The following is a 22,418-nucleotide window of genomic DNA, read 5'->3' on the forward strand; positions in this document are numbered from 1 at the left end:
AGGAATACTCATTCCTGGGTGAAACACCTGCCTGGGGTTTGTCCCACACAGGGGCCCCCCAGCTTCCCTCCCAGGGGTGCCTCAGGTGTCACCAGCGTGGAGGGTGGTGTGGGCCTCCAGGCCTGCGGCTGTGTCTCACGGGGGCTTGTTGTGGGTGGGCTGCTGGCAGATTGAGAAGGACCTGCTCCGCACCATGCCCAGCAACGCCTGCTTCGCCAACGTGGGCAGCGTCGGGGTGCCCCGCCTGCGCAGGGTTCTCCGCGCCCTGGCCTGGCTCTACCCAGAGATTGGCTACTGCCAGGGCACAGGCATGGTGAGCACAGCCCAGAAGGGGCAGTAGGATGGGGGGCGGGGCGAGGGGTGGGAACCCCCCCGGAGGGCTGGGCCTGCCACATATGTTGGTTCCACCCCTGAGGAGAGCATGCGGTCTATGAGGTGACCTGCGGGGGGTGGGGGGGGGGTACCTCTTCTAATTCACATGGAGACCTGGGTACTGGCCCCCTGTCCCCTTGCCCTGGCCAGGTGGCTGCCTGCCTCCTGCTGTTCCTAGAGGAGGAGGATGCTTTCTGGATGATGTGCGCCATCATCGAGGACCTGCTCCCTGCCTCCTACTTCAGCACCACTCTGCTGGGCGTCCAGACAGACCAGCGGGTCCTGCGCCACCTCATCGTCCAGTACCTGCCCCGCTTGGACAAGCTGCTCCAGGAGCATGACATTGGTGAGGGGGCCAGCACCCACCCTCTTCTTTAGGGTCAGGGAGGTCCTGCGACTCCGGCTCAGATGCTGCAGGTCTGAGGCCTCTGGACCCAGCAGGGGCCAGGGCAGCTGTGTTGGGAGGAAGGGGCCAAGCCCTGAATCAGCAGCACACGCAGTCTTGGTGGTGCTCCTGTTCCCCTGATGTTCCCTGACGGCCTGTCTCCTCCCTCCTCCTGGAGCAGGCGAGGCCACTTGCTGCTCTTTGGGAGCGACACTCCCCCTTCTCCCCAGGCCCCCTCTTTCAGGCTGCGCCATGCTGGCTGTCCCTAGTTCTGGCCCCAAAGGCTCCGGTCTGTATCTGCAGAGCTGTCCCTCATCACGCTGCACTGGTTCCTCACGGCCTTCGCCAGCGTGGTGCACATCAAGCTGCTGCTGCGCCTCTGGGACCTGTTTTTCTACGAGGGCTCCCTGGTGCTGTTCCAGACCACGCTGGGCATGCTGCGGCTCAAGGTCTGCTGGGGCCCTGTCCCACCTGGGTCCCCTCCCCTGGGGGGGCTGCCGTGGGGTTCCGCCTTCAGCATCGTGTGGCCTGACCACCGGCCCCTCCTCAGAGGCCCACGGTGGGGTGGGGCCCCCTGGGGCCCGGGACTCCTTGTGCTCGGCTTGCTCATCCAGGGAGGCCACAAGTGCCCGAGGACGGTGATCAGGGTCCGCTTGCAGGCCTGGCGTTTGGCAGTGATGCCCCCTCCCCCTACTCCTTGCCTCGCATGGCCCAGGAGGAGGAGCTGATCCAGTCCGAGAATTCGGCCTCCATCTTCAACACGCTGTCAGACATACCTTCACAGATCGCTGACGCGGAGCTGCTGCTGGGGGAGGCCATGCGGCTGGCCGGCTCCCTCACGGACGTGGCTGTGGAGACGCAGCGCCGCAAGCACCTGGCCTACCTCATTGCAGACCAGGGCCAGCTCCTGGGGACCAGTGCCACCACCAACCTCTCGCAGGTGGGCCCATGAGGGAGGAGTCCCCACCTCACCCAGAGGGTGGGGGCTCCCCGAGGAAGCCCAAAGTGAGAGGGGCTGTGGGGAACCCTCCAGCCCTTCCTTGCTCCGCTGCCCCCTCCCTGGCCTGGCCCCCGGCCCAGTCAGACCACAGCTGTGCGAGGACCCGCTGCCCCGGCCTTCTGTTCATCTCTGCTGTGACCTGCCCTGTGTGGGTGTAGGACACACCCGGCTTTGAACCCACCACATTTCCGATGCTCAGAGCCGGCCGCAGAGGACATTTCAGAGGAGTTGGCATGAGACGCTGGCCCCAGGAGGAGCTCCCTTAGCTTCCTCCAGTGCTGGGGCGCCCGCCACCCCCCCACTGGCCGCCACTGACCTGCTCCCTGCCTGCAGGTCGTGCGTCGCAGGACCCAGCGGAGGAAGTCTGGCATCACCTCCCTGCTCTTTGGTGAGAACTGCTGTGGCAGCCGGTGCCGGGCTGGGTTCAGTGGCCCCTTCCCTGCCAGGGGGTCCTGGCTCACAGCGCTCCCTGCCCTGGCTGGCGGGGCGGGGGGGGGGGGGGGAGTCCGTCCTCAGACCCCGGCATGGACCCTCAGCTTCCTGGGGGGCTGGAGGGGGCCGTGGCTGCCATAGTTTTCTGGGGCTCCTAGGGGAGGACGACCTGGAGGCACTCAAGGCCAAGAACATCAAGCAGACAGAACTGGTAGCTGACCTCCGGGAAGCCATCCTGCGCGTCGCACGCCATTTCCAGTGCACAGACCCCAAAAACTGTAGCGTGGTGAGTTGTGGGCTCAATCTGGGGGCCCTGGCTCCCCAGCCTCGTCGTGAGGTGCCAAAGCCCTGGCCAGGAGGCACCTCCCCCCCCCTTGAGCGGGCCTTTCTGCCCCTTGGGCAGGAGCTGAGCCCGGACTACAGCATGGAGAGCCACCAGCGGGACCACGAGAACTACGTGGCGTGCTCACGAGGCCACCGGCGCCGGGCCAAGGCCCTGCTGGACTTCGAGCGGCATGACGACGATGAGCTGGGCTTCCGCAGGAACGACATCATCACGGTGCGTGGGGCTCGGAGCAGGCACCCCTGGGCGGTCCCCCCTCCCCACCCCCCCGCCGCCCGGCCGCAGGCACAGGGCCTGGGCAGCCAAAGCTCTGCTTCCTCCTCTCCGCCGGCGGACCGTGCAGATCATCTCCCAGAAGGACGAGCACTGCTGGGTCGGGGAGCTGAACGGCCTGAGAGGTGAGGCCTCCGTCCGGCGGAGGGGCGGGCCGGGAGCCCGGGAGCCCTCTGGCCTCGGGAGCTGGGCCTGCTCAGCCAGCAAGGCTGCCAACACACCGGCCTTACACCCTTACCGGCGGGAGGTGTGGGGACGCCGGCCCCCGCCCCCGCTCCTCACGGGGCCCTGCTTCTCCCACAGGCTGGTTTCCAGCCAAGTTTGTGGAAGTCCTGGACGAACGGAGTAAAGAGGTAAGGGGGGAGCACAAGGCACGGCTGCCCCTGGGAGCCGCCGCCGCCTGCCCTCCGCACCTGCTGGCTTGTGGCAGTGGCTGTGGGGGCGGGGAGGGCGCGGCCGGCCCCTCTCAGACTCTGTCCCCCACCATCAGTACTCCATCGCGGGGGACGACGCTGTGACGGAGGGGGTCACGGACCTCGTTCGAGGGACCCTCTGCCCGGCTCTCAAGGCCCTGTTTGAACATGGGCTGAAGAAGCCCTCCCTGCTCGGGGGTGCCTGCCACCCATGGTTGTTTATCGAGGAGGTAAGTCAATGGCTGGACCCACGTCCCCCACCATCCTTTTCCTTGAGCTTCTGGGCCCTGCAGAGCCGACGCAGGAGCTCACGGGGTGACAGCATGCGCTCAGTTGGACCCCGTGGCTTTGGCCCGGTACCTTCCGTCGTCCCTTACACTCACCTTGACCCCCAGGCAGCAGGCCGGGAGGTAGAGAGAGACTTTGACTCCGTGTATTCGCGCCTGGTGCTGTGTAAGACGTACAGGTAACAGGCGCCAACCCCATGCCCCGGGTCCTGCTGGCTGTCCCCGTGGGGGAGGGGGGCACAGCCCGAGCCGCGCTTACTAGGGCAGCACCGGCAGCTTTGATCCCTCCCTCAGGTTGGACGAGGATGGCAAAGTCCTGACCCCGGAGGAGCTGCTCTACCGGGTAAGTGGGGTGGGGGGTGGGGCAGGCCTCCTGGGTTGGCAGCTGGAGCCCCCCGAGTGACAACTGGGCCCTTCCAGGCTGTGCAGTCCGTGAACGTGACCCATGATGCTGCACACGCACAAATGGACGTCAAGCTCCGGTCCCTCATCTGTGTGGGGCTCAAGTGAGTATCTCTCTGCCCACTGTGGGCCAGTGACAGTCCAGATGGGTGGTAGCCTGGGCTGTGGCTCTGTGGGGCAGCGGGGTGCCCGTGAGCTGAGCCTTCTGGGCTTGGGACCTGGACAGACAAGGCGGCAAGGGTGACTCCCAAAAGCCTTCCTCCAGTACAAGACCGGCCGTCGTTCTGTGGGCTGGGGAAGGCACTCGCGGGTTTTGTGAGGTAGAGATTTTAGCAAGGTGCTGGGTGAGGGGGGTCACCAGGAATGATGCCACCACAACCAACTAGGGAGGGGGCGCCGGCTCGAAGGGAGCTTGGGCATCTGTGAGGCCCAGACCCGGGCCAGCGTGAGTCTGCTTTCTGCATTTGCCACCCAGTGGAGGGGACAGCCTCCAGGAGACTAGCTCCTAACATGGCTGTGGGCTTCCCCTCCTGGACTGACCAGCAGGGCTAAGGCCCCTGGCTGCAGCAGGTGGTAGCCGAGTCTCAGACACAGAGAGGAAAGAGCTGGGGCCGTGGGGACAGTGGGCCCAAGTGCCTCCCGGTGGGGAGGAGCCGGAGCTAGGCCGCTGTGCAGACACTGGCGGAGAGCGAAGGTGCGGTCACCAAGTGGGGGGAGAGGCGCTGGGGGTGGGGCAGCCCACTCTTTCCCACCTGTCCCCAGCGAGCAGGTCTTGCACCTGTGGCTCGAGGTGCTCTGCTCCAGCCTGCCTACTGTGGAGAAGTGGTACCAGCCCTGGTCCTTCCTGCGCAGCCCTGGCTGGGTCCAGATCAAATGTGAGCTCCGGTGAGTCCCCTGCCCAGTGGCCCCGGGGTGGGGTCGGTGTGGGCAGAGTTGACCGCTCCCTTCCTCACCTCCAGCGTCCTCTGCTGCTTCGCCTTCAGCCTCTCCCAGGACTGGGAACTTCCTGTGAAGAGAGAGGTGCGTGGTTGGGCTTGGCTCTCGGCCCTGCGGCCCGCCTTCCCGCTGGTGGGGCAGGCCACCCCAGACACCTCGTGGGTGGCTCAGGCAGGGCCTGTGGGGACCCCGAGTGTCGGCATCACGCAGCCCACGAGCTGCTCTGGCCCCTGCCACCTCGGGCTTCCTTGCCGTGTGATCCTGCACCGCCCCCCCCCCCCCCCCGCTGTGCTGCCCCCGACAGAGGCTGTCCCCCCTGTGCAGGAGGAGAAGAAGCCGCTGAAGGAGGGTGTTCAGGACATGCTAGTGAAGCACCACCTGTTCAGCTGGGACATAGACGGGTGATGCTCGGCCTCCCCCGACCTGCTGACTACCGAGCAGCCCCTTCCTCAAGCAAGAAGAGCACAGTCCTGGCCAGGCTCGGGCCTGCTTGGGGATGGGGTCGGAGGTGGCCCGGGCCCATCCCAAGCTGGGGCGGGGGTGTCAAGGGAAAGCGACACTGGAGCTCTGGCCAGGCCCCATGGCACGGTGAACGGGGACACCACCTGGAATGCCCGGGATGTCACTAGAGAACAGTGGGCAGCAGAAGCAGCAGGTGGGGCCGAGCCGGCTTCTCCCCGTGCCTAGGGGAGTGCTCTGCCGGGGCCCCAATTGCAGTTTGTACCAACCAAAACCTCGTGAGGAGGTGGAGCACCATCTCTGTTCTGTCCGTTCGTGCTCAGGAAGGGGAGGGGGGTGGCCACAGGCTCTTTGGCTTGTCAATAAATCGTGTCCTTGGGAAAGCACCTCCCGTCTTCTGTCCAGCCGGGGCCATAGAGCTGTATGTCCAAGGTTCTGTCCTTTCTGGATGGTCTAGGAAGCCTAGGACCCAGCCCTACCACCCGCCTCTTCCATGGACTGAACAAAAATGGACCAAAATCAGTGTTTTTGTTTTTATTTTAAAAAGTCCACACAGCTTCCCGACCTCTGTCCCAGCACTGGTTTGGTGACTCCATCCCTAATTCCCTGTTAACGAGAGTGACAGGCCAGAAGGGAGGCTGGGCCCCAGGGCAAGAGGCGGCTACAGCTTGAGGGCTGACACCCCCTCCTGTCCCAGGGCCACCGCGGCTGCAGTGAGGCAGTGGGACGGAATGTGGGGGGCGGGGGGGGGGGCCGGGAAGCACCTCTGCCCTCGTGGCACTAGTACGGAGCAGGGCACAGGCTGTGGCAGGGTGTCTACATGTCAAACACGCGTGATGGGGCTGAGGTGAGCTGCACCCAACCCCAGGAGCGGTGGTCTCCAGGCCCTTCTATAGTGTGCACAGGATGGGAAGGAGCGCTAATCCACCTCCCAGCCCCCAAAATAGATGTATACATATGTATGGCGATATAGAATATAGAGATATACACCTGTACAGAAACCGTTTGCCACCAGCCACTAAAGGTTACACAACACCAAGACACTAAAATGGCAAGGGGCTCCTGTCCCAGGAAGCCTGGGACCCTGGGGTTGGCATCACGGGGAACGGGGAGGTAGAGGCCCAGCTAGTTTCTTCCCTCGTGGGGGGTGGGGGGTGGGGGGAGGAGAGAAGGAGGAGATCCGCCCCAGGCCTCGCCTGCCTGAGCAAACTGCAGCCAGACTACACCTCCGACCTCACAAAAGGAGGTCAATAGAATGGCCCTGGCCCGTCCAGGCCTCCTGAACTCTAGGCTGAGACCAAAGCTGCTCCTGGGCGGCTCCTCTCCTTGGTGAGCCTGAGCCAGGTGGCGACATGGCCTGCTCCAGCCTCCCAGGGAGGGGAAAGCAGAGCCTGTGATTGTCAGGACTCAGGACCACACGGAGGCGGGATCAGGCCGAGCGCGCGGAGCTCCCAGGAGTTCCCGAGGCTCCGCAGCTTCCAGCCCCTCCCGTCCCATCCCTGCAGCCCGAGAGCTACAAGCAGGAATCCCAGTGGAGTTGCAAGTCATGACCGTCAAGGAAGTCCGTGGAGAAGAGGCTGGGCGCGGTGGTGCTGAGCGGGGCCAGGCTGAGCACGGGGCCGCCCGATGACAGCTCCAGCCAGTCCATGCTGTCCAGGTGGCCATCAGCCAGGTCCAGGCCCACACTGCTGGGCTCAGGGGCAAAGTGCAATTCCGAGGTGTCCATGGGTGAGGGGGGGTGGTCCAGGATGGCAGAGCTGCTCAGCATCTGGCTGTGGAGGTCATCGATGAGGGACAGGGGTTCTGGCCCCTCGTGCCCGCCTGTCAGCAGGGGCAGTCCTGTGCTGCTCTCCAGGAAGTCCTCTAGGCGCCCAGGGAGGACGGGAGAGCCCGAGGGAGGCGGCGGCGCCTGGGGGAGCTCAGCAGAGGGCGGAGATGGCGTGGCCAGGGGTGACCCGCAAGTTGCCATCGAGGGGGGCTTCTCTTTCTCTGGCAGGGAAGGTGGTGGCTCCTTGAAATCTGCTGAGATTTCTGGCGAACAACAAAGTGAATGGATGTCAGGAACCAGGCCTGAAAAGGACCTGAGGCTGGCCCTACTTTACACCACATACAAAAAGTTAACTCCAAATAGGTCAGAGACCTCAATTTGGGAGCTGAAACCACAGAACCCTTAGAGGAAGACGGGCAAATCTTCACTGGATTCAGTAATGATTTCTCGGTTGCACCAAAAACACAGACAACAAAAATAAAAATACATTAACTGTATCGTATAAAAATTTTTAAGTTTTGTGCACCAAAGGACACCATCAAGAGCAAAGACAACCCACAGAGTGGGAGGAAATGTCCGCACACCTTGGATCTGATGGTTCACGTCCAGACTAAAGAGCTCCAACTTAACAAAACCCAACAGGGAAAAAGGGCAAAGGACTCCACTGTTTCTCCAATAAAAGATCTGCAAATGACCCATAAGGACAAGAGAAGATGCTCAACCTCATTAGTATTTAGGGAAGTGCAAATCAAACTCACAAAGGAACACCACCTCACACTCAGTAGGATGGCTAGTAGTAAGTGTCGGTGAGGCTGTAGAGAGATGGGAGCCCTTGTGCATGGCTGGTGGGAACAAACACGGTGCAGCCGCTGTGGAAGACGTGCAGGGATCCCAGCACATGCGAGTGCGTCAGCGCTCACAGCACCATTACGTACGACAGCCCAAGCGGGACACCGCTCAAGTGTCCCTCGTGGGTGAGCAGATAGGCACAAGGTACTCTGTCCCTACAGTGGGATCTCACGCGGCCATAAAAAGGCAGGAAACTCTGATGACCGGCTACAACACGGATGAACCTTGAGGGCACTGTGCTATGTGAAGTAAGCCAGAAACCAAAGGACAGGTACTAGAGGATTCCACTGGCATGAGGTCCCTAGAGCAGGCAAATGCAGAGCAGAGAGAAAAACAGAGGTTCCCTGGGGCTGGGGGAGGGAGTTCCTGCCTACCAGGACCCAAGTGTCAGTCCAGGATGACGGAAACATTCCACAGACGGATGGTGGTGATGGCTGCACAACACTGAATGTATTTAATGCTACCGAGTTTATACATTTTAAAATTACCAGAATGGCAAATTTTATGTGTATTTAACCACAATAAAAAAAAAATATATGCAGAAACCAACCAGGCTTGCTCCCTGGCACTCCTGCTCTCCCAGCCTGACACGCCTGCCCATCTCACCAAGCTTGGTCTCCCCAGATGCCCACCCCCATTCAAATGCCTTCCCGGGGCATCTGTGCCCAGTTCTGTGTTCCTCGGGGGGGCAGACGGACAGCACCCCCCAGCTCCCTTTCTCTGCCATGTCTTCACTGCTAGCGCTCAAGGCCTGGCCTGCTCCCTCTCTGCTTCTGGCATCATCTCCTTTTCCAGGAAGCCTAAGCCCTCCCAGTTTGGGGTCCTGTCTGGACACCACGAACTCCCCAAATCTGCACCAGGCCTCTCCCCCGGGCTCCAGACCAGCCTCTCCGACAGCCCACGAACACTGCCCAGCCCAGTAGCCTCAGTGCCCCCTGTGCTTCTTAGAAATGTGCCTCAGATCCCAGACTCAGAATACGCAGAGCCTCGCTAAGGTCAGAATCTGACCTTGACAGTAACATCAGCTCTTACACTCTGCGGGGTTTCTTTTTGAGATAAAATCCATTTTATTTACTTAAAATCTTTAAAAAAAATAAATGATCCCTACACCCTACATGGGGTTCGAACTCACAACCCCAAGATCAAGAGTCACATGTTCCATGGACTGAGCCAGCCAGGTGCCCATAAAAGTCACCATTTTTAAAGTGTACGATTCCACAGCTGAGCTGTCACTTAACCTGTACCATCTTGCTAACCCTCTCCCTATCACCATCAGTAAAGCGCTCAGAGAACTTCCACACACCCTGCCTTCTCGGCTGCTGCCATCAGGGAAATGCCCCGGCTCCTACCTGACGCTGAGCCCCGCCCCGCACCCAGGGACCTCCGCCACCAGCGTGCAAACAGGCTGGCTCCTTGCTCGCTTTGCAGGAAACCCTCTGCAGAGAGCTATCCGGACTTGCTGACTCCTACAGCCCCGGGGCCCTTGCCCAGGGTCCCACTGCAGCACCCTGGCTGAGGTCACCAGTGGCCAGTCACAGTGCTAATCTCGTGACCAGATCTTGGTCACTGTCTCCCCTGGCCGCCCAGTGACAGCCCTGGACTTTAGGACTTCATGGTCTTGAGGGCACCCTCCCACTCTCTGCCCACTGCTGAGCATCATCTGCTTATGCCCCTGGACTATGCCTCATCCTCCTCTCTGCTCACCCAATCTCCAAATGTCCATCTAGATGCCAACAATCCCCTGCCTGCCTTCACGTGATGCCCCTGCTTGGCTGTCTCAGGACATACCAGCCTGAGGCTGCACGAACGCATCCCCAACGCATCCCCAACGCACCCCCTGGGGCTCCCCCTGGCAGTCTTGCAGCTGCATCCGGGTCACTCAGGCCGAACCCTTGGGAACATCCATGGCTGTCGTCCTATTGTCTCGCCACATCACATGCCCAATCCATCAGGTAATCGACTGGCTCTCTAAAATACACCGAGACTCGGGTCCTTCTCCGCCTCCCTGCTACAGGCTGGCCCGGGCCCCCTGGACTCCCACAGTGGCCTCCCAGCTCCTGCCCTTCCAGCTGGAACAACCCTCCACTCAACTTCACCCAGAGTCTGAGCCCTTCCGCCATGCACCCATGAGGCCTCATGATCTGCCCCGATCTGCGACTCCTCTCCCTCCTGTGCCCACACCGCCCCTCCAGCACATCTGGCCCCACAGGTGCCCCCCAGGGAGCCCAACAAGGTCAACCCAAATGCCCCCACACACTTGAGACCCTCCCCAGCTTTCCATAATATTTACTCCTCCCACATGATACAATCTACCTGTCTACTATTCATTCATCTCCTCACACTAGACACTGCAAAGGTGAACATCTCTGTTTCGTTCATCACTGCACCCCAGGCCGCAGTGACAGTGCCCACCATGCAATGGGTGCTGGGTAAAGCAATCACTGCTTTACCCAGACCGGTGCTGCACCCCTGACCGGTGTCCTTGTCCAAGCCCTGGAGACGGTATATGTCTCCGCTGTTGCTACATCCAAACTACAAGGCCTGTCAGCCCCTTAAGTGTTCCATAACGAAACAAAAATCAGTCAAGCAAGCGCCCCAGGGCTGAACACAACCTATGGGGCAAGAAGGAGGCTGGCGGGGGGGGGGGGGGGTCAGCTCAGGAGTCTGGGCTTTACCTCCACTCTGAATAAGAATGTCAAACAGGTCATCCATCTGCTGGCTGGAGGAACCATTCTCCTGTAGGACAAATAACAGGGGGGTGGGGGAATGAAAATCTAGAGCAGGAGGCGGCCTCTAGCCTAGCTCAGGGCAGAGCCCCTTCCTTCCACCCTTGAGTCGGCAGCCAGACCTGCAGAGCCCACCGGCCTGGGCTCAGGCTCCCAGAGCTCACTCCTCTGTCTGGCCAGGCTCTGGCCAGTCTGCCCATAATGCCCCCTCCATCCACACAACACCCCCCCACCTCGCTGGCCCTGCAAGGCCTCCTCTGCCCCTATCTTCCAGTTGGCTTGGTCGGGGGGACTGTGGGAGTCCAGCCCAGCACCTAGGCAAACGCCCACCCTGGCCGGGCCCCGGTCTACCTTCTTCACCTGCTGTCTGGGCTGCTGGCTCACGGCTTCCTCATAGCCAGGCGGCTCCTTCTTCAGCATAGAAGTAGGGGTCCCAAAGAGGGGCTGTGATGGGTGCTCTAGGTCCATCTGGGCTGGTGGGCCAGGGGCTGGAGAACCAGGCTGGGACAAGGGCTGGACAGAATGGTAAGAGAACCGGTGGTTGGGATGAGGGAAGCAGGCCCGGGGCCCAGCACATTCCAGGAAGGCAAGGCAGGAGGAACCTACCTTCTGGGACACAGGACAACCTGCTGCTGCATTGGCTTTTAGGAAGCTTGCACAGAAGCCATTGGGGAAGAAGGGATAGGGGATGGGGGAGGCCCTGCCTGACCTCTGACACTGCAGAGGGTGGGGCTCTGGGCTGATTCCCGTCTTTTCCCTTTCTGCTGGAGGCTGCTCAGGGGCCCTGGCCTCCCATCCTGAGGGGCCCGGTTCCTGTCACTGTCCACTGTCCCCTCCTCCAGCCCCAAGCTCTGCAGGGCTGAGAGGTCACACAAAGCCTAAAGCAGCCTCACCTGTGGACCAGGCTGGCTGGAGGTCTGGGCTGTGAGGGTGGCACCAGCAGGGAGCCAGCTGCCAATGACGGCTTGGGGGTGGGGGGCACAGCTGCCTCTCCCAGGTAGGGGGCTTCCCCGACCCTCACCGGGGCCTGTCCCACCCCCACGGAGCAGAGGCAAGCCTGGGTGCAGGCTGCTCAGGGGGGCCCTCCGCCCGGGTACAGAGACGGGCGGTCCCTGACGGCTCTGCCCTCAGAGCTGTGGCGTCTTTGGCAGCTCCCTTAATCTTCCCAAGTCCTAGTACCTCCCCATGGTGACATGGGGATGGCCATCCCTCGTTTCAGAGGACTGAGTGGAAATTTAAAGGAAGCGAGCACAACCTGCCCAGCCGTGGGGGTGTCTGGTAAACGGGACTGTCACCCTTAGTTTCCTCACGCTCTCCTGCGGCCCCAGCCACTCCCACACCCAGGTACCTGCTCGGGGCTCCCGCTGGCCAGGCTGGGGCCGTCTGCATTCTTATTGGTCACGGTGAGGACAAGGTGGGTCCCTGTGGAGTCAGTGATGAGGGTGGGAGGCGTGACCCCTTTGATGAGGCTGGGGCCCTGAGGGCCCAGAAGCAGCTGGGGAGCGGGGACTGGCTCAGGCTCCGGCAGCGTGGCTTCCTGCTTCACTACCACGGCTGGGGGCACCAGGGGACGAGTGTCTGCGTGGTGGGCAGTGGGGGCCGCCAGGCTGGGGCTGAAGGGGTGAGCAGGATCCGGGGGCTGCCGGCTCAGCTGGCAGCTGGAGAAGCTGTTTTCCTGCTTGACTGGGGTGCCGAGGGGGGCCGGGGCCGGCTGCTGGGCCCGCTTCTCTTGCTCCAGCTGCAACCTCAGCCACTCCACGAGCTGCTGTTTCTGGCGCAGCATGCGGGTCAGCTCTTCGATTTGCTTGTCCTTTTCCTGCAGCATCTGGTCCTTGTCACGCCCCTCGAGCTCGGCCCGTACCCCAGGGCTCAGGCAGCAGGATCCGGCCCGGGGGCCCTCCTCCTTCACAAGAATCTGTAATGGCGAGGCCTGCAGGGTGAGCTGGGTCAGTGGCGATGTCACCATCTCGCCAAAGGTGTCCCCAGGTGTGGAATTCTCATCGCCCGTGCTGAGCAGTGAACGCTCTGAGGGGGTGGGAGACACGGGGGGTGTAGAGCCCGTGCTGCCAAATTTCACCACTCCGTTACTGGTCACCGTGGCCACCACCACCTCAGCTGGGGCCAGGCCTGCTGCCACCAGGGCAGGCCCTGTGCTTAGCCGGGCAGCTGGGAAGGCGACCACCACCTCCCCAGCCTTGGGCAGGATGGAGGGGGCAGCAGGGCCCTTGGGGGCTCCTGGGGCAGGGCTGACTTGTTCTTGGTATGCACGCAGACGCTCGATCAGGTCTGTCTTGGTGCCTGAGACGGGCAGTGACCGCAGCTTTAGCTCCTGCTTCAGCTCTGCCACCTGCAAGGGGGCAGAGAGTCAGGGGTGGGCCAGGACAGCAGAGAGAACTGGGTCTAGGCAAGAGGGCAGTCAGGGAGGTGGGAAGGATGAGATCTTTGTTCGTTAGGCTTCAACCATCTGGATCCCACTGGTCCTTGAGATCCACGAGCCCCTGACCTTCCCACAGCCCTGGAGGGTGGGACGTGTGTGCCGGGAGCCCGGCCTCCTCCCTTCCCCCATCCTCACCACACAAGGGGCCTGGTTAAAATGCTCTTTTCCCTCCTGTCTGGGCATGAGATGTTCTCAGCTGTCCCCAGCCCCAGCATGGGCCCTGGTGCTCAATGACTTAAATACTTAATTGAATCAACTGGATTGATTTTACAGATGAGAAAATTGAGCTCACAAAAGTAAAGTAACTTCAAGATCACCACTAGTAAGCAGGAGAGCTAGACGTTAAACACAGGTCTGATGGACTCTGAAGACTGTACCCAGCTACCCACACAAGGGCTGCGTCTTGCTGGGGTCAGATCCTGACTCAGGAGGGGCCGGTCTGCTCCTGAGCACAAACTCTCCAGGGAGAATTTGGTCTGTTCCATCTTCTGATTGGGGCAGAAGAAACAGACCAGGCCCTGGACATGACCCACCTTCCAAGACCCCAGGACATGAGCAGGATCTGTGCCCCAGGCACGGGCCATTCTTTTCCCAAGCAGATGCAGCAAATTCAGTGGGAGCATTAGCAGACAAAGTGGAAAAGATTGGGGAGCTGAAGTGAACAGCCCCAAGTTTGAATCCTGACTCTACCACCAGCCAGCTCTGAGACTTCAGGCAAGCCCCTCTGCCCTCAGCACCTCCGCCTGCTTGTCTTTAAGCAGGGGTGATACTCTGTGTGTCTCATGCTGCACAGCAAAGGCCAAAGAAGACAAGTTGTATAAAGGGGTCGGTAGGCCCCACAGCCCCAGACAGACGCTGGCTGCTGTAGTTAATGGTAATGACTAGGATGACAAGGCAGATGCCATGGATGACCAGGGCCACGCAAGCCTTGCAGCAGGTTCCAGGGGCCTCTGCTGGAGGAGACCAGAGTCTGGAGCTCAGCTCTGCCTTCCAAGGCTGTGGGGCTCGAGCTGGCAGCTCTCCCTACAGATGAACACCAGGCCAGCCTCCCGCAGGAGGTGGAGCCGGCAGTGGCTCCAGTGGGAAGGGGGTGCCCACCTACCTTCATGTCATCCAGGTTGGCAGGCAGGGCTCCTGGCTTGCCAGTCAGAGGGGTGCTGTTCTGACGCACCAGCCCACTGGGCCCAGGAGCACCGGAGCTGGAGCCACTACTGGTAGTGGAGAGGCTGCGTGTCGGGGGGGCCCCACTGCTTCCCGGGGCCTCACCTGCGGGCCTGAGGAGAAGAAAAGGTAGACATGAGCACCTGGCCAGCATCACCCTTGGGGCAGAGATGGGTGTGGGGCAGGAGGACTCAGACCAAAGGGTCCTTAAAGGTCTGGGGTTCACCCAGCCAGGCCTGGCACTGGCCAGGCAGGGCGCCTCTGGGTGGGATAGGGGGGCGGCGGGCTCCTACTTCGGCGGGGCAGGCAGGATGGTCTGGTAGTTATAGTGCTGCTGCTGCTGCTGGTTGAGGATCTGGAGCTGGAGGAAGAGCTGCTGCTGCTGCAGGATCTTGGCATAGGAGGAGTCCATGGGAGGTGCCCCCTTGTCCTGCTTCTGGTCCGGGGGGATGTACTGGTGATACTTGAGCTTCTTCACCTTTGGCTTCAGCTCCTTGGCTTTCTTACTGCGCTGTGACTTCTCACTGGCAGACTTGGGTTGGCTTTGCTGAGGGCACAGCAGATGGGGGGGGCGCCATCAGGGGGCAGTGTTGGGCTTCTCAGGAGCCCCCCCCCCCAGTTCCACGCTCCTCCACTAGAGGGGGCCCCGTCAGTGCCCACATGCGCCCAGGGGGGCAGGCACGACTGTGCGCAGCCCCGCTTACTCAAGAGAGCCTCTAGCCTGGAGAGAAAGATCAGCGGAATGCAGATGTGACCATGACCTGGAGCAAAGAGTGGACACGACAGCTGGCTGATGGGAGTACCTGCCCTCCACACAGGCCTGCGGTCAGTGCGTGGGGGGGCTTGGGGAGCCAGCCCGCAAAGGCTGAGGCATTACGGAAAAGAGGAAGGGTACACGGATATGTTTAAACTACCCTTCAAACGTGTAGTGGTCAAAGAATGGCACCAGTTGTGTGACGAGGAGATTTGAGGAAGGGTTTTGGGGGAAAACACTCTGATATCTGTGGCCAGCCAGGAACATACCACAGAGGCCAAGAGAGGTGCCCCGACGAAGGAAGGGCCTGGGCACTGGGACCCCAGGAGGAGTGGCTCACTGCCTCCTCTGGGACAGGGAAGCCACAAAACTTGAACTTCCCTGCCAGCAGCAGGGCCTCACGGCCCCACAGAGATGGTACCCACAGGAAGGCCTGGCGGCGGGGGTGCCACGCAGGAGGGCACCAGGGAGCGCGTCCCCGCCCATACACACACAGGGAGCAGCCAGAGGCACACCGAGGGCTTGGCTCCAGCAAGGGAAGGGGAACCGGGATGGCTGGGGCGGGGGACGATTAGACAAAAGGATGAGACCAAGAAGCAGGTGGGACAGGAAGGAAGGGAAACCTCCCAGCAGGAGCAGGGCCACAGGTGTGGAGGTGGCAGTGGGCAGGCGGTCGGGGGCTAAGTCCCCAAGACACTGGAGACAGGAGGCTCTGGGGGCCTGAGGGGGCGGGGCGGGCACTGGCTCTCTTGATGCTGCTACACGTAATTCATCTCAGTGCCCAAAACAGTGTCCCCCACACAAAGATGGGCATCTCACGGGCTGGTAGTAAGCCCTGCCCCTCAGACATGTTAGGTCAGGCCTTGGAGGAGAATAAAAACTGCCCAGGGGCACCTGGCTGGCTCAGTCTTGATCTTGGAGTTCAAAGTTCAAGCTCCATGTTTGGTGTAGAGATTACTCAAAATAAAACCTTAAAAAAAAGAAAATGCCCCAAACAGCCCATGTGTGACCTCGAGCCCATCACTTCACTTTTCAGTTCTGTCACTCACAGAATAGACTATGACTGCCTCACGGGGTTGTGTTGAGTGTTTTCATGGGAGAGGGTGGAGTAAGAGCCAGGAAGAGCCCTCCAGACCTCGGCCCACTGCACTCAGCAAGCGGTGCTTGTGGGTGTGACAGCCAGCGCCCACAAAGAGAGGAGGAACTCTGCTGGCCCCTGACCAGGAGGAAGAGATATGCACCCCACTCGCCGCACTGGGACGAAATCACAGCAGGGCTCAGAGGAGCCTGGGAAGGGGAGGGAGGGCAGTTGGCTGGGGACCTGTACCTTAATGAGCGTCGGGGTGGGCTTGGCCACTGGAGCTGTGGTTCCGTTGGTGAGGCTGGGAGGCAGAGGAGGCTGCTCGGCCAGGAAAAGTGTTTCTCCGGAATCCGGGCCCAATGGGAGTTGAGACACAACCTGAGAGAGGAGGGGGGCATGGCCATATGAGGTGGTGGTGCGTCTCAGCCCTTCCCTGCCCAGAGGGGGCACCTCCTCCAGCACCAGCACTGCGGGGGGCGGGGGGGGGGGAGGGTGTGTGTGGGGGGGGGTGTGTGCGCGTGCACTCCCCGAGAGGCAGGGTGGAGGGAACTGGAACACGGAGCCACAGAGGGCAGTGAGCAGGTCACTAACTGAATGAGGGGGAAGCAGGCGGGTCTGCATGGGCGCAGGGACTGGCCAGGGGGCCTCAGGGATCCCACTGGGAGGCAGCCGCAGCTCAGGACAGCGGGCTGGCCAAGGCAGCTGAAATGGGGCCCACCACCGACATCTCTGGGGCTCAAGCAGCCAGCTCGGGACCTAGCAAGGCAACACCCTTGGCTTCCCTGTCCCCCCTGGCCCAGGTGAGACCTCACTCTGGACAGCTCCAGCAAGTGTGGGGACCTTGGGGAGTGGGGAAAGCATCCGGAGGAACAAGCTCACCTGAGTGGGGGATACAGAGGTGGCACTAGGCAGTGGCTCACTGACTCGGGCTTCCAAGGGTGACGGCACCGAGCCCTGGGATTCATGGCTGGCAGGCTGCTCAGGGGATAAGGCGTCACTGCTGTCCTCATCGAAGGAAGAGCTGTCGGCTACTTTCGGGTAATTCACCTGGCCCACTGAAAGCCAAAGCCGGCGTTAAGACTCCACCTCCAGCCCCCACAAATGGTGAGAGGTGCCTGTGCCCCAACCTCCAGCCCAGCGAGGCAGACAGGAGAAAGCCCAGCAACTGACCTGCCTTCTGGGTCCAAAAGAGCTCCAGGAAAGCTCATCATCAGGACCCGGACACAAAGGCAGAAGGGTGCTAGCTACTCTGCTCTCAAAAGCGCTCCCTTGCCTTTGACTCTACACTGTGTCCAGTGCTCAGAGTCAAGTTCCACGCTCCCTCCCTGCAGCCTCCTCCATCTCATCTAGATGTTTCCCTGCTGTTAAAGGCACTTCATGTCCATCCTCTGGTGGCACAAAACTCTCCTCTTCCCCCAGAGGCTTGTGGCCCCTGCAATGAAGGCTCAAAGGGACAAAGCCTGAGAACGCGGCTCCTCCCTGGGCTGTCTCGACCCCCTGGAAAGGCAGGGACAGGCAAGGGCTTCTGGGAAAGGTATGCCTACTCAGACCGGACGTATGGTGACCTCCTATTAGTGGCCTGCGACTCCCAGAGACCCAAGAGCGGGCAGCGGCAGCCACCAGGAGAAAATCCATCCCGCTGGCTCCAAGTGCCCTGCCCAGCCGCATGGCCAGGGTCCTGGCTGGGGCCAAGCTGGGAGGGAGGAGCAGCAGCGCCAGGGCCCTAGTGTGGAAATCCCAGGACACAAAAGGAAGGAAAGACAAGTAGGATACTTCAAAAATTTCACGTCCCAACCACCTGCTCAGCAGTGCTGGGGGAAGAGGTTCTGCCGGGGTCTGCTGTTCACATGGGAGGAACAGAGGCACGGGTCACAGCAGAGGTGAGCTGTGGGGCATGCCTGGGGAAATCTACGGTGGTGGGAAGACCACCGATAGGGAACAAGAACAAACCAGGAACTCTCCCAGCAGACTCTTCCTCTCCAGGGCCACGAGCTGAGGCTCTCTCCTCCCCTGGGACCAGGGAAGGACATACCTGAGCTCGAATGTCCGCGAGCAAACAGTGGTGCTGGAGCCAGTACTCCTTACTGCTGGGCCAGTTCCTACACCCCCCCACCCCCCCGTCCTGGCAGGAGCTGCGCACACGGTGCAAGGGGGAAATGGAGCTCGATTACTGCCGTATACTCCAGGCCACTGACACATCTAGACTTCTCCCAGCAGCTCTTCCTCCCAGCAAGGAGACAGGCCACGGGATGGCAGCCACCCAGCACCAGCACGCGACGGAGGAATCCGGGACAGAGACGCTCTGGCTCGTCCTGAGGGCAGTCCAACAGGAACCAGTGGCTGGCCACACTGGAGAAGCCCAATGAGCAGGGTGGGCCAGGGTCCCTGCCCTCTGATTTTGGTCCAATCCCCTTTGCTCAAGGGCAACATAGACTCTGTGGAGACGCTCAGGGAAGACTTCTTGGAGGACGGGTCTTGACGTGAATCTTAGAGATCAACTGGGGGTGGGTGGCCTGGAGGGGAGGGCAGCGGTGTGCTGTGAGTGGCCTTGGGGAGTGTGTGGGGAAGACAGTGGGTGGTCAGCCTCTGCAAAGCCCCTGTTGCACCCCCACCTTTATCAGGGCTCAGGACCACTGCAGCCCCCTCCCCACACTCTGCACACCCAGCTTCGCCGCCTCCTCCTCCTCCTCAGACGTGGCCGGAGTCTCTCCCCTCCCAGGACCCAGCTCTTCCTCTGACTCCTTCCTCTCAGCCACAAAGCTGCATTTCTCCCAGTCTAAAACTCCTTTGCAGCCCACCACCTCCCTCTTTCTTCCTTCACCATTTGCAGACAAATGGTCTGCATCTGCTGTTAACACTTCCTTACCACCTACTCATTCCCCAACCCACACGTTCTGGCTTTTGCTGGCAAATGCTTTCTCTCAGGTCACTAGTGGTTATTTTACCTGCTTACCAAACTACACTACCTCCCCAACCTCAAACCAGCTATGCTCTGCCACACCTCCAGGCCACTGCCCACACAGCCCCCTGTGCCTGGAATGTCCTTCTGTACCTTCTCCATTGGGCAAAGTGGACCCCACGTGTGTCCTACGGTGTGTGATACTTCTCTGGGCCTCCCCACCGGGCCCATCTCTGAGAGAAGCTGTGTTGGTCCGGCTTGCACTGTACCTGACATACTATTACCCCCACGTCGTCACTACAGCACCTGTCCCCTGGTCTGTAACGAATCAGACTGCTGATGGCAGCAGCCCTTCTGTGCGTCTCCTAAGACGCCCAAGACTGCCAGGCCCTTTATATCCATTATTGCCTGTGGGCCTGCAGCCCATCCTGTGAGGCCGGTGACTCAGCTACTATGTCACAGGACCGTGGCCTTCTCACTACACAGCACTGGCATCTGACCGGGAGCCAGACTCAGAAAGTGCTCATTCTTACATCAGTCTTCTCTCATTGTACTGCATTCTTGGAGGGCAGCATCATATTTTGTTCATCTTTGTAAACTGCACGACTTCACACAGGGCCTGGCACCATGCTGACTCTCACATTTTGGTGGCTGGAGAGTCCAGAACTGACCTGGGCCTAAACACAGGCCTGACATTAGGGGCTGCTATGGAATCCGGTGAGGATCAGGGTAGGGAAACACGGAGATGAGGTGGGATGAATGCCAGGGCAAAGCGGGGAACTAAGAGGGTTATCAGCACCAACTGGCAAAGGGGCTGGTAGGGCACGCCAGCTGCCTCCTACCCTGTCGAACCACTGTCTGCAGCACAGAGGCTCTGGAAACCAAAGTCTCCTCTGACCCAGGGCTCATGGCCCAACTCAGCCTGCTCTGGGGTCTGTGGTTCCCCCCCTGGTACCCCGCCCAGAAGATCTAACTCCTTATGATGGAGGGAGCAGGTGAGCCTCATGGCAACCTCCCAGGGGCAGGACCAGGTCTTAGGCCCACTGTAGCCAAGAAGACATGTCTGTACTAACAACTACCAAAATCTAAAGGAATCAGGTCCGAACACCTGCCCAGCGCACACAAGGCCCTGTCATGTCCCGGACTCTGCCCACCTCCCCCGTCCTTCCAGCTCCACGCCCAGGCTGCTCCTCGCCCTGCGAGGCTCTCCCTCCCTGGAGCTAGCTCGTAGCGCCTCTCTCCCCGTATGTACTTTAATTCCAACTCATCCCGCAGCCCCAGTCTCGGCTGTCACCTCTCCCAAACCACTCCCCTGGCAGAGCCGGGATGGGGACCTTCCTCTGTGTGCCCAGAGCAGCTGGGGCTCCGTCCAGCACAGCTGCTGCCTCTGTCCGGCCGCTAGCTGTTTACCTGCCTGAACCTGCTCCTAGGTGGGAGTTCGAGAAGGGTGAGGGGCTCGCTCTGCTTCGTGGGGCTGTGACCTAGCACCTGGCACACCTCTCAGATCAATCAATATTTGTTGAGTGAAGTATTTGTATAAAGTGCCAGGCTTCAAGGAGAGATTTCACTAATAAAAAAAACAGTAAGGAAGAGACTTCTGATTCCTGGCATCTCCGTAGGTTCATACACACCAATCCTGACATCTAGCTACCCAGTGAGACAGTGTACAGAGAAGACAGGGGACAGAGGCCCCTCTGTTAGTTATTCCGGCATGATCCCTGAGGCCACTGGCACTGTTCCAAGCTAACACAACCTCTTTCTCGGGCTCTCACACTCTGCACCCCAGTTCCCCAAGTCAAAGCAGGAAGTCAAGCAGTAAGAAGCCCAGAGCCCCTTCCTCCTGCATCTGGCCTGCACGTTCACACAGGGTGCCTGGGGCCTCCTCACCAATGATGGCTTCTTTCAAGCTGGACTCAACAGGCAGAATGTTCTTCTCAACCAGCTCCATGGGGCCCGGCCTCTGTGCAATCTTCTCGTTGAGGTCATCGGCCAGTCTGGCTCTCTTCAGCTTCAGCTGCTTGGCCTGGAGGGAAGGCTCGGCCGAGGTCTCTGCCCGTGGGAGAGAATGGAGTGCAGGAGGATGTAGGAATGGACCTGGCTCTACCCTGGGAACTCCAGAGCAGCTCTGCTTCCCTCTGGGGAAGGAGCAGAAGCCATCAGGATGTAGAGAGTGTCCCAGGCAGAGAAGAGCGGCCCAGCTTTAAGTTCTACAGGACACAAGAAGGGGCCCGACTGCAGACAGAGTGTGGGCACACCCAGCCAAGGTCACCGGGCATGGGGGGCTACAGAACTGAAAGTGCAGCAGATGATGGAGCACACCCTGCCCTCCCTCAAACTTTCTGGGTTACGAAGGCAATTCAGTCCCTGCTCTGGGTCTCAGTGTCTCTCTGTACAAAGCGGGACTCAGGCTAAGGAAGTTCTCTTCCAAACTCAAAGGTGACTCAAAACTAAAAACAACAAAATGGATAGATTCACACTGCTTTCAGCAGCCAAAACAGTCTCTTCACTAGAATGGGGACAGAAGTGTGTGCCAGGCCAGGCAGACACACCTAGGATGAGCTTACTTGGGTGTCACAGGTGCTCATGTGATGCTGAATGGATGTGGGAGTGAAGGAGTGAATGAACACAGAAAGGAAGTGCGTTTTTAGAAGATTCTGGAGAAAAGGCTTTCAAACCAAGGGATGGCAAGATCCAGGGCCACCACGTGGCCAGAGGAGAAAGGGGCAAACCAACATAAGATAATGTGACTGTGCTGCTCTAGGAATTTGCAGAACTCGCAGCTCTGCCGTTCTACTGTGTTAAGGTTTGGCTTACGCAGTCAACAGAAATGGGAGTGATAAGAAAGAGGGACACAGAAATGTGGGTGATGCACGATGAAAACAGCAAGGGTAAGGGGAGGAAGCATTTCCAACCTAACACACCTTCCAAAATATGCATCCTGACCAGCTCCGATCTCTCCGGCCGGGAACGAATCTTCCGTTTCAGATAGTCCTCTGTCTATAGAAAAAACACACCAAGAGAATCTCAAATCCAGGATACAAGTTATGGAATGGAACCTCTGTAGTCCCTGACCGCCCCCCATCCCAGCCTGGAGCCTGCAGGGTTCAGGAGAGGCCTGGAGGGGCGGGGGCGCATCCACTTCCAATGCACCTGCTCAGGGCACCCCCTCATCTGTCCAGACTACTTGTTTCTCTGACGCTGAACTATTAACATATTTCTTAAAAATGTATTACTTGTACTATCATAAAAGTAATATATGTTCATCAAAGAAAATTTAGAAAATTACAAAGTAAACAATAACAAAAATTTTTAATCACCCACTGTTAGTATTTTGGGATATTTATTCCTAATCATTCTGCCATGCAAAAGATGTCTAATTTTGCAGAGCTGTAATCATAGCGAATATAATTTTTTATCTTTTTTTTTAAACTTTTTATTTAT

At 59.9% G+C, this 22,418-nt stretch overlaps 2 protein-coding genes across 7 annotated transcripts in view; one reads left to right on the forward strand and one right to left on the reverse strand.

The window, feature by feature from the left end:
* Nucleotides 1-5,810, forward strand: part of SGSM3 (small G protein signaling modulator 3) — a 46,094-nt gene extending 40,284 nt beyond the window's left edge. The window contains exons 7-22 of the mRNA XM_028115598.2: nucleotides 170-313; nucleotides 523-718; nucleotides 1,061-1,206; nucleotides 1,473-1,697; nucleotides 2,091-2,145; nucleotides 2,348-2,475; nucleotides 2,593-2,748; nucleotides 2,876-2,930; nucleotides 3,109-3,158; nucleotides 3,296-3,448; nucleotides 3,614-3,684; nucleotides 3,800-3,848; nucleotides 3,926-4,011; nucleotides 4,670-4,792; nucleotides 4,867-4,927; nucleotides 5,168-5,810. Of these exons, the coding sequence (XP_027971399.1) occupies nucleotides 170-313; nucleotides 523-718; nucleotides 1,061-1,206; nucleotides 1,473-1,697; nucleotides 2,091-2,145; nucleotides 2,348-2,475; nucleotides 2,593-2,748; nucleotides 2,876-2,930; nucleotides 3,109-3,158; nucleotides 3,296-3,448; nucleotides 3,614-3,684; nucleotides 3,800-3,848; nucleotides 3,926-4,011; nucleotides 4,670-4,792; nucleotides 4,867-4,927; nucleotides 5,168-5,248 (1,779 nt within the window). The 3' untranslated portion in view covers nucleotides 5,249-5,810. The remainder of the gene's footprint in view (nucleotides 1-169; nucleotides 314-522; nucleotides 719-1,060; nucleotides 1,207-1,472; nucleotides 1,698-2,090; nucleotides 2,146-2,347; nucleotides 2,476-2,592; nucleotides 2,749-2,875; nucleotides 2,931-3,108; nucleotides 3,159-3,295; nucleotides 3,449-3,613; nucleotides 3,685-3,799; nucleotides 3,849-3,925; nucleotides 4,012-4,669; nucleotides 4,793-4,866; nucleotides 4,928-5,167) is intronic.
* An 11-nt stretch (nucleotides 5,811-5,821) lies between these two features.
* Nucleotides 5,822-22,418, reverse strand: part of MRTFA (myocardin related transcription factor A) — a 192,814-nt gene continuing 176,217 nt past the window's right edge. For 5 of the 6 annotated variants that reach the window (XM_088025383.1, XM_028115594.2, XM_028115588.2 and 2 more), the window contains 10 exons: nucleotides 21,899-21,974; nucleotides 20,865-21,026; nucleotides 16,958-17,133; nucleotides 16,325-16,456; nucleotides 14,537-14,790; nucleotides 14,185-14,356; nucleotides 11,994-12,992; nucleotides 10,997-11,158; nucleotides 10,595-10,655; nucleotides 5,822-7,333 (listed from right to left, as the gene is read on the reverse strand). In XM_088025383.1, the coding sequence (XP_087881509.1) occupies nucleotides 6,816-7,333; nucleotides 10,595-10,655; nucleotides 10,997-11,158; nucleotides 11,994-12,992; nucleotides 14,185-14,356; nucleotides 14,537-14,790; nucleotides 16,325-16,456; nucleotides 16,958-17,133; nucleotides 20,865-21,026; nucleotides 21,899-21,974 (2,712 nt within the window). In that variant the 3' untranslated portion in view covers nucleotides 5,822-6,815. The remainder of the gene's footprint in view (nucleotides 7,334-10,594; nucleotides 10,656-10,996; nucleotides 11,159-11,993; nucleotides 12,993-14,184; nucleotides 14,357-14,536; nucleotides 14,791-16,324; nucleotides 16,457-16,957; nucleotides 17,134-20,864; nucleotides 21,027-21,898; nucleotides 21,975-22,418) is intronic. The other variant, XM_028115589.2, reaches the window with a different exon arrangement.

Source organism: Eumetopias jubatus, unplaced genomic scaffold (assembly GCF_037043125.1).
Source record: "Eumetopias jubatus isolate StellerSeaLion01/CBP00866 unplaced genomic scaffold, mEumJub1_p1.0 scaffold_8, whole genome shotgun sequence".
In the NCBI taxonomy this organism is placed as follows: Eukaryota; Metazoa; Chordata; class Mammalia; order Carnivora; family Otariidae; genus Eumetopias; species Eumetopias jubatus.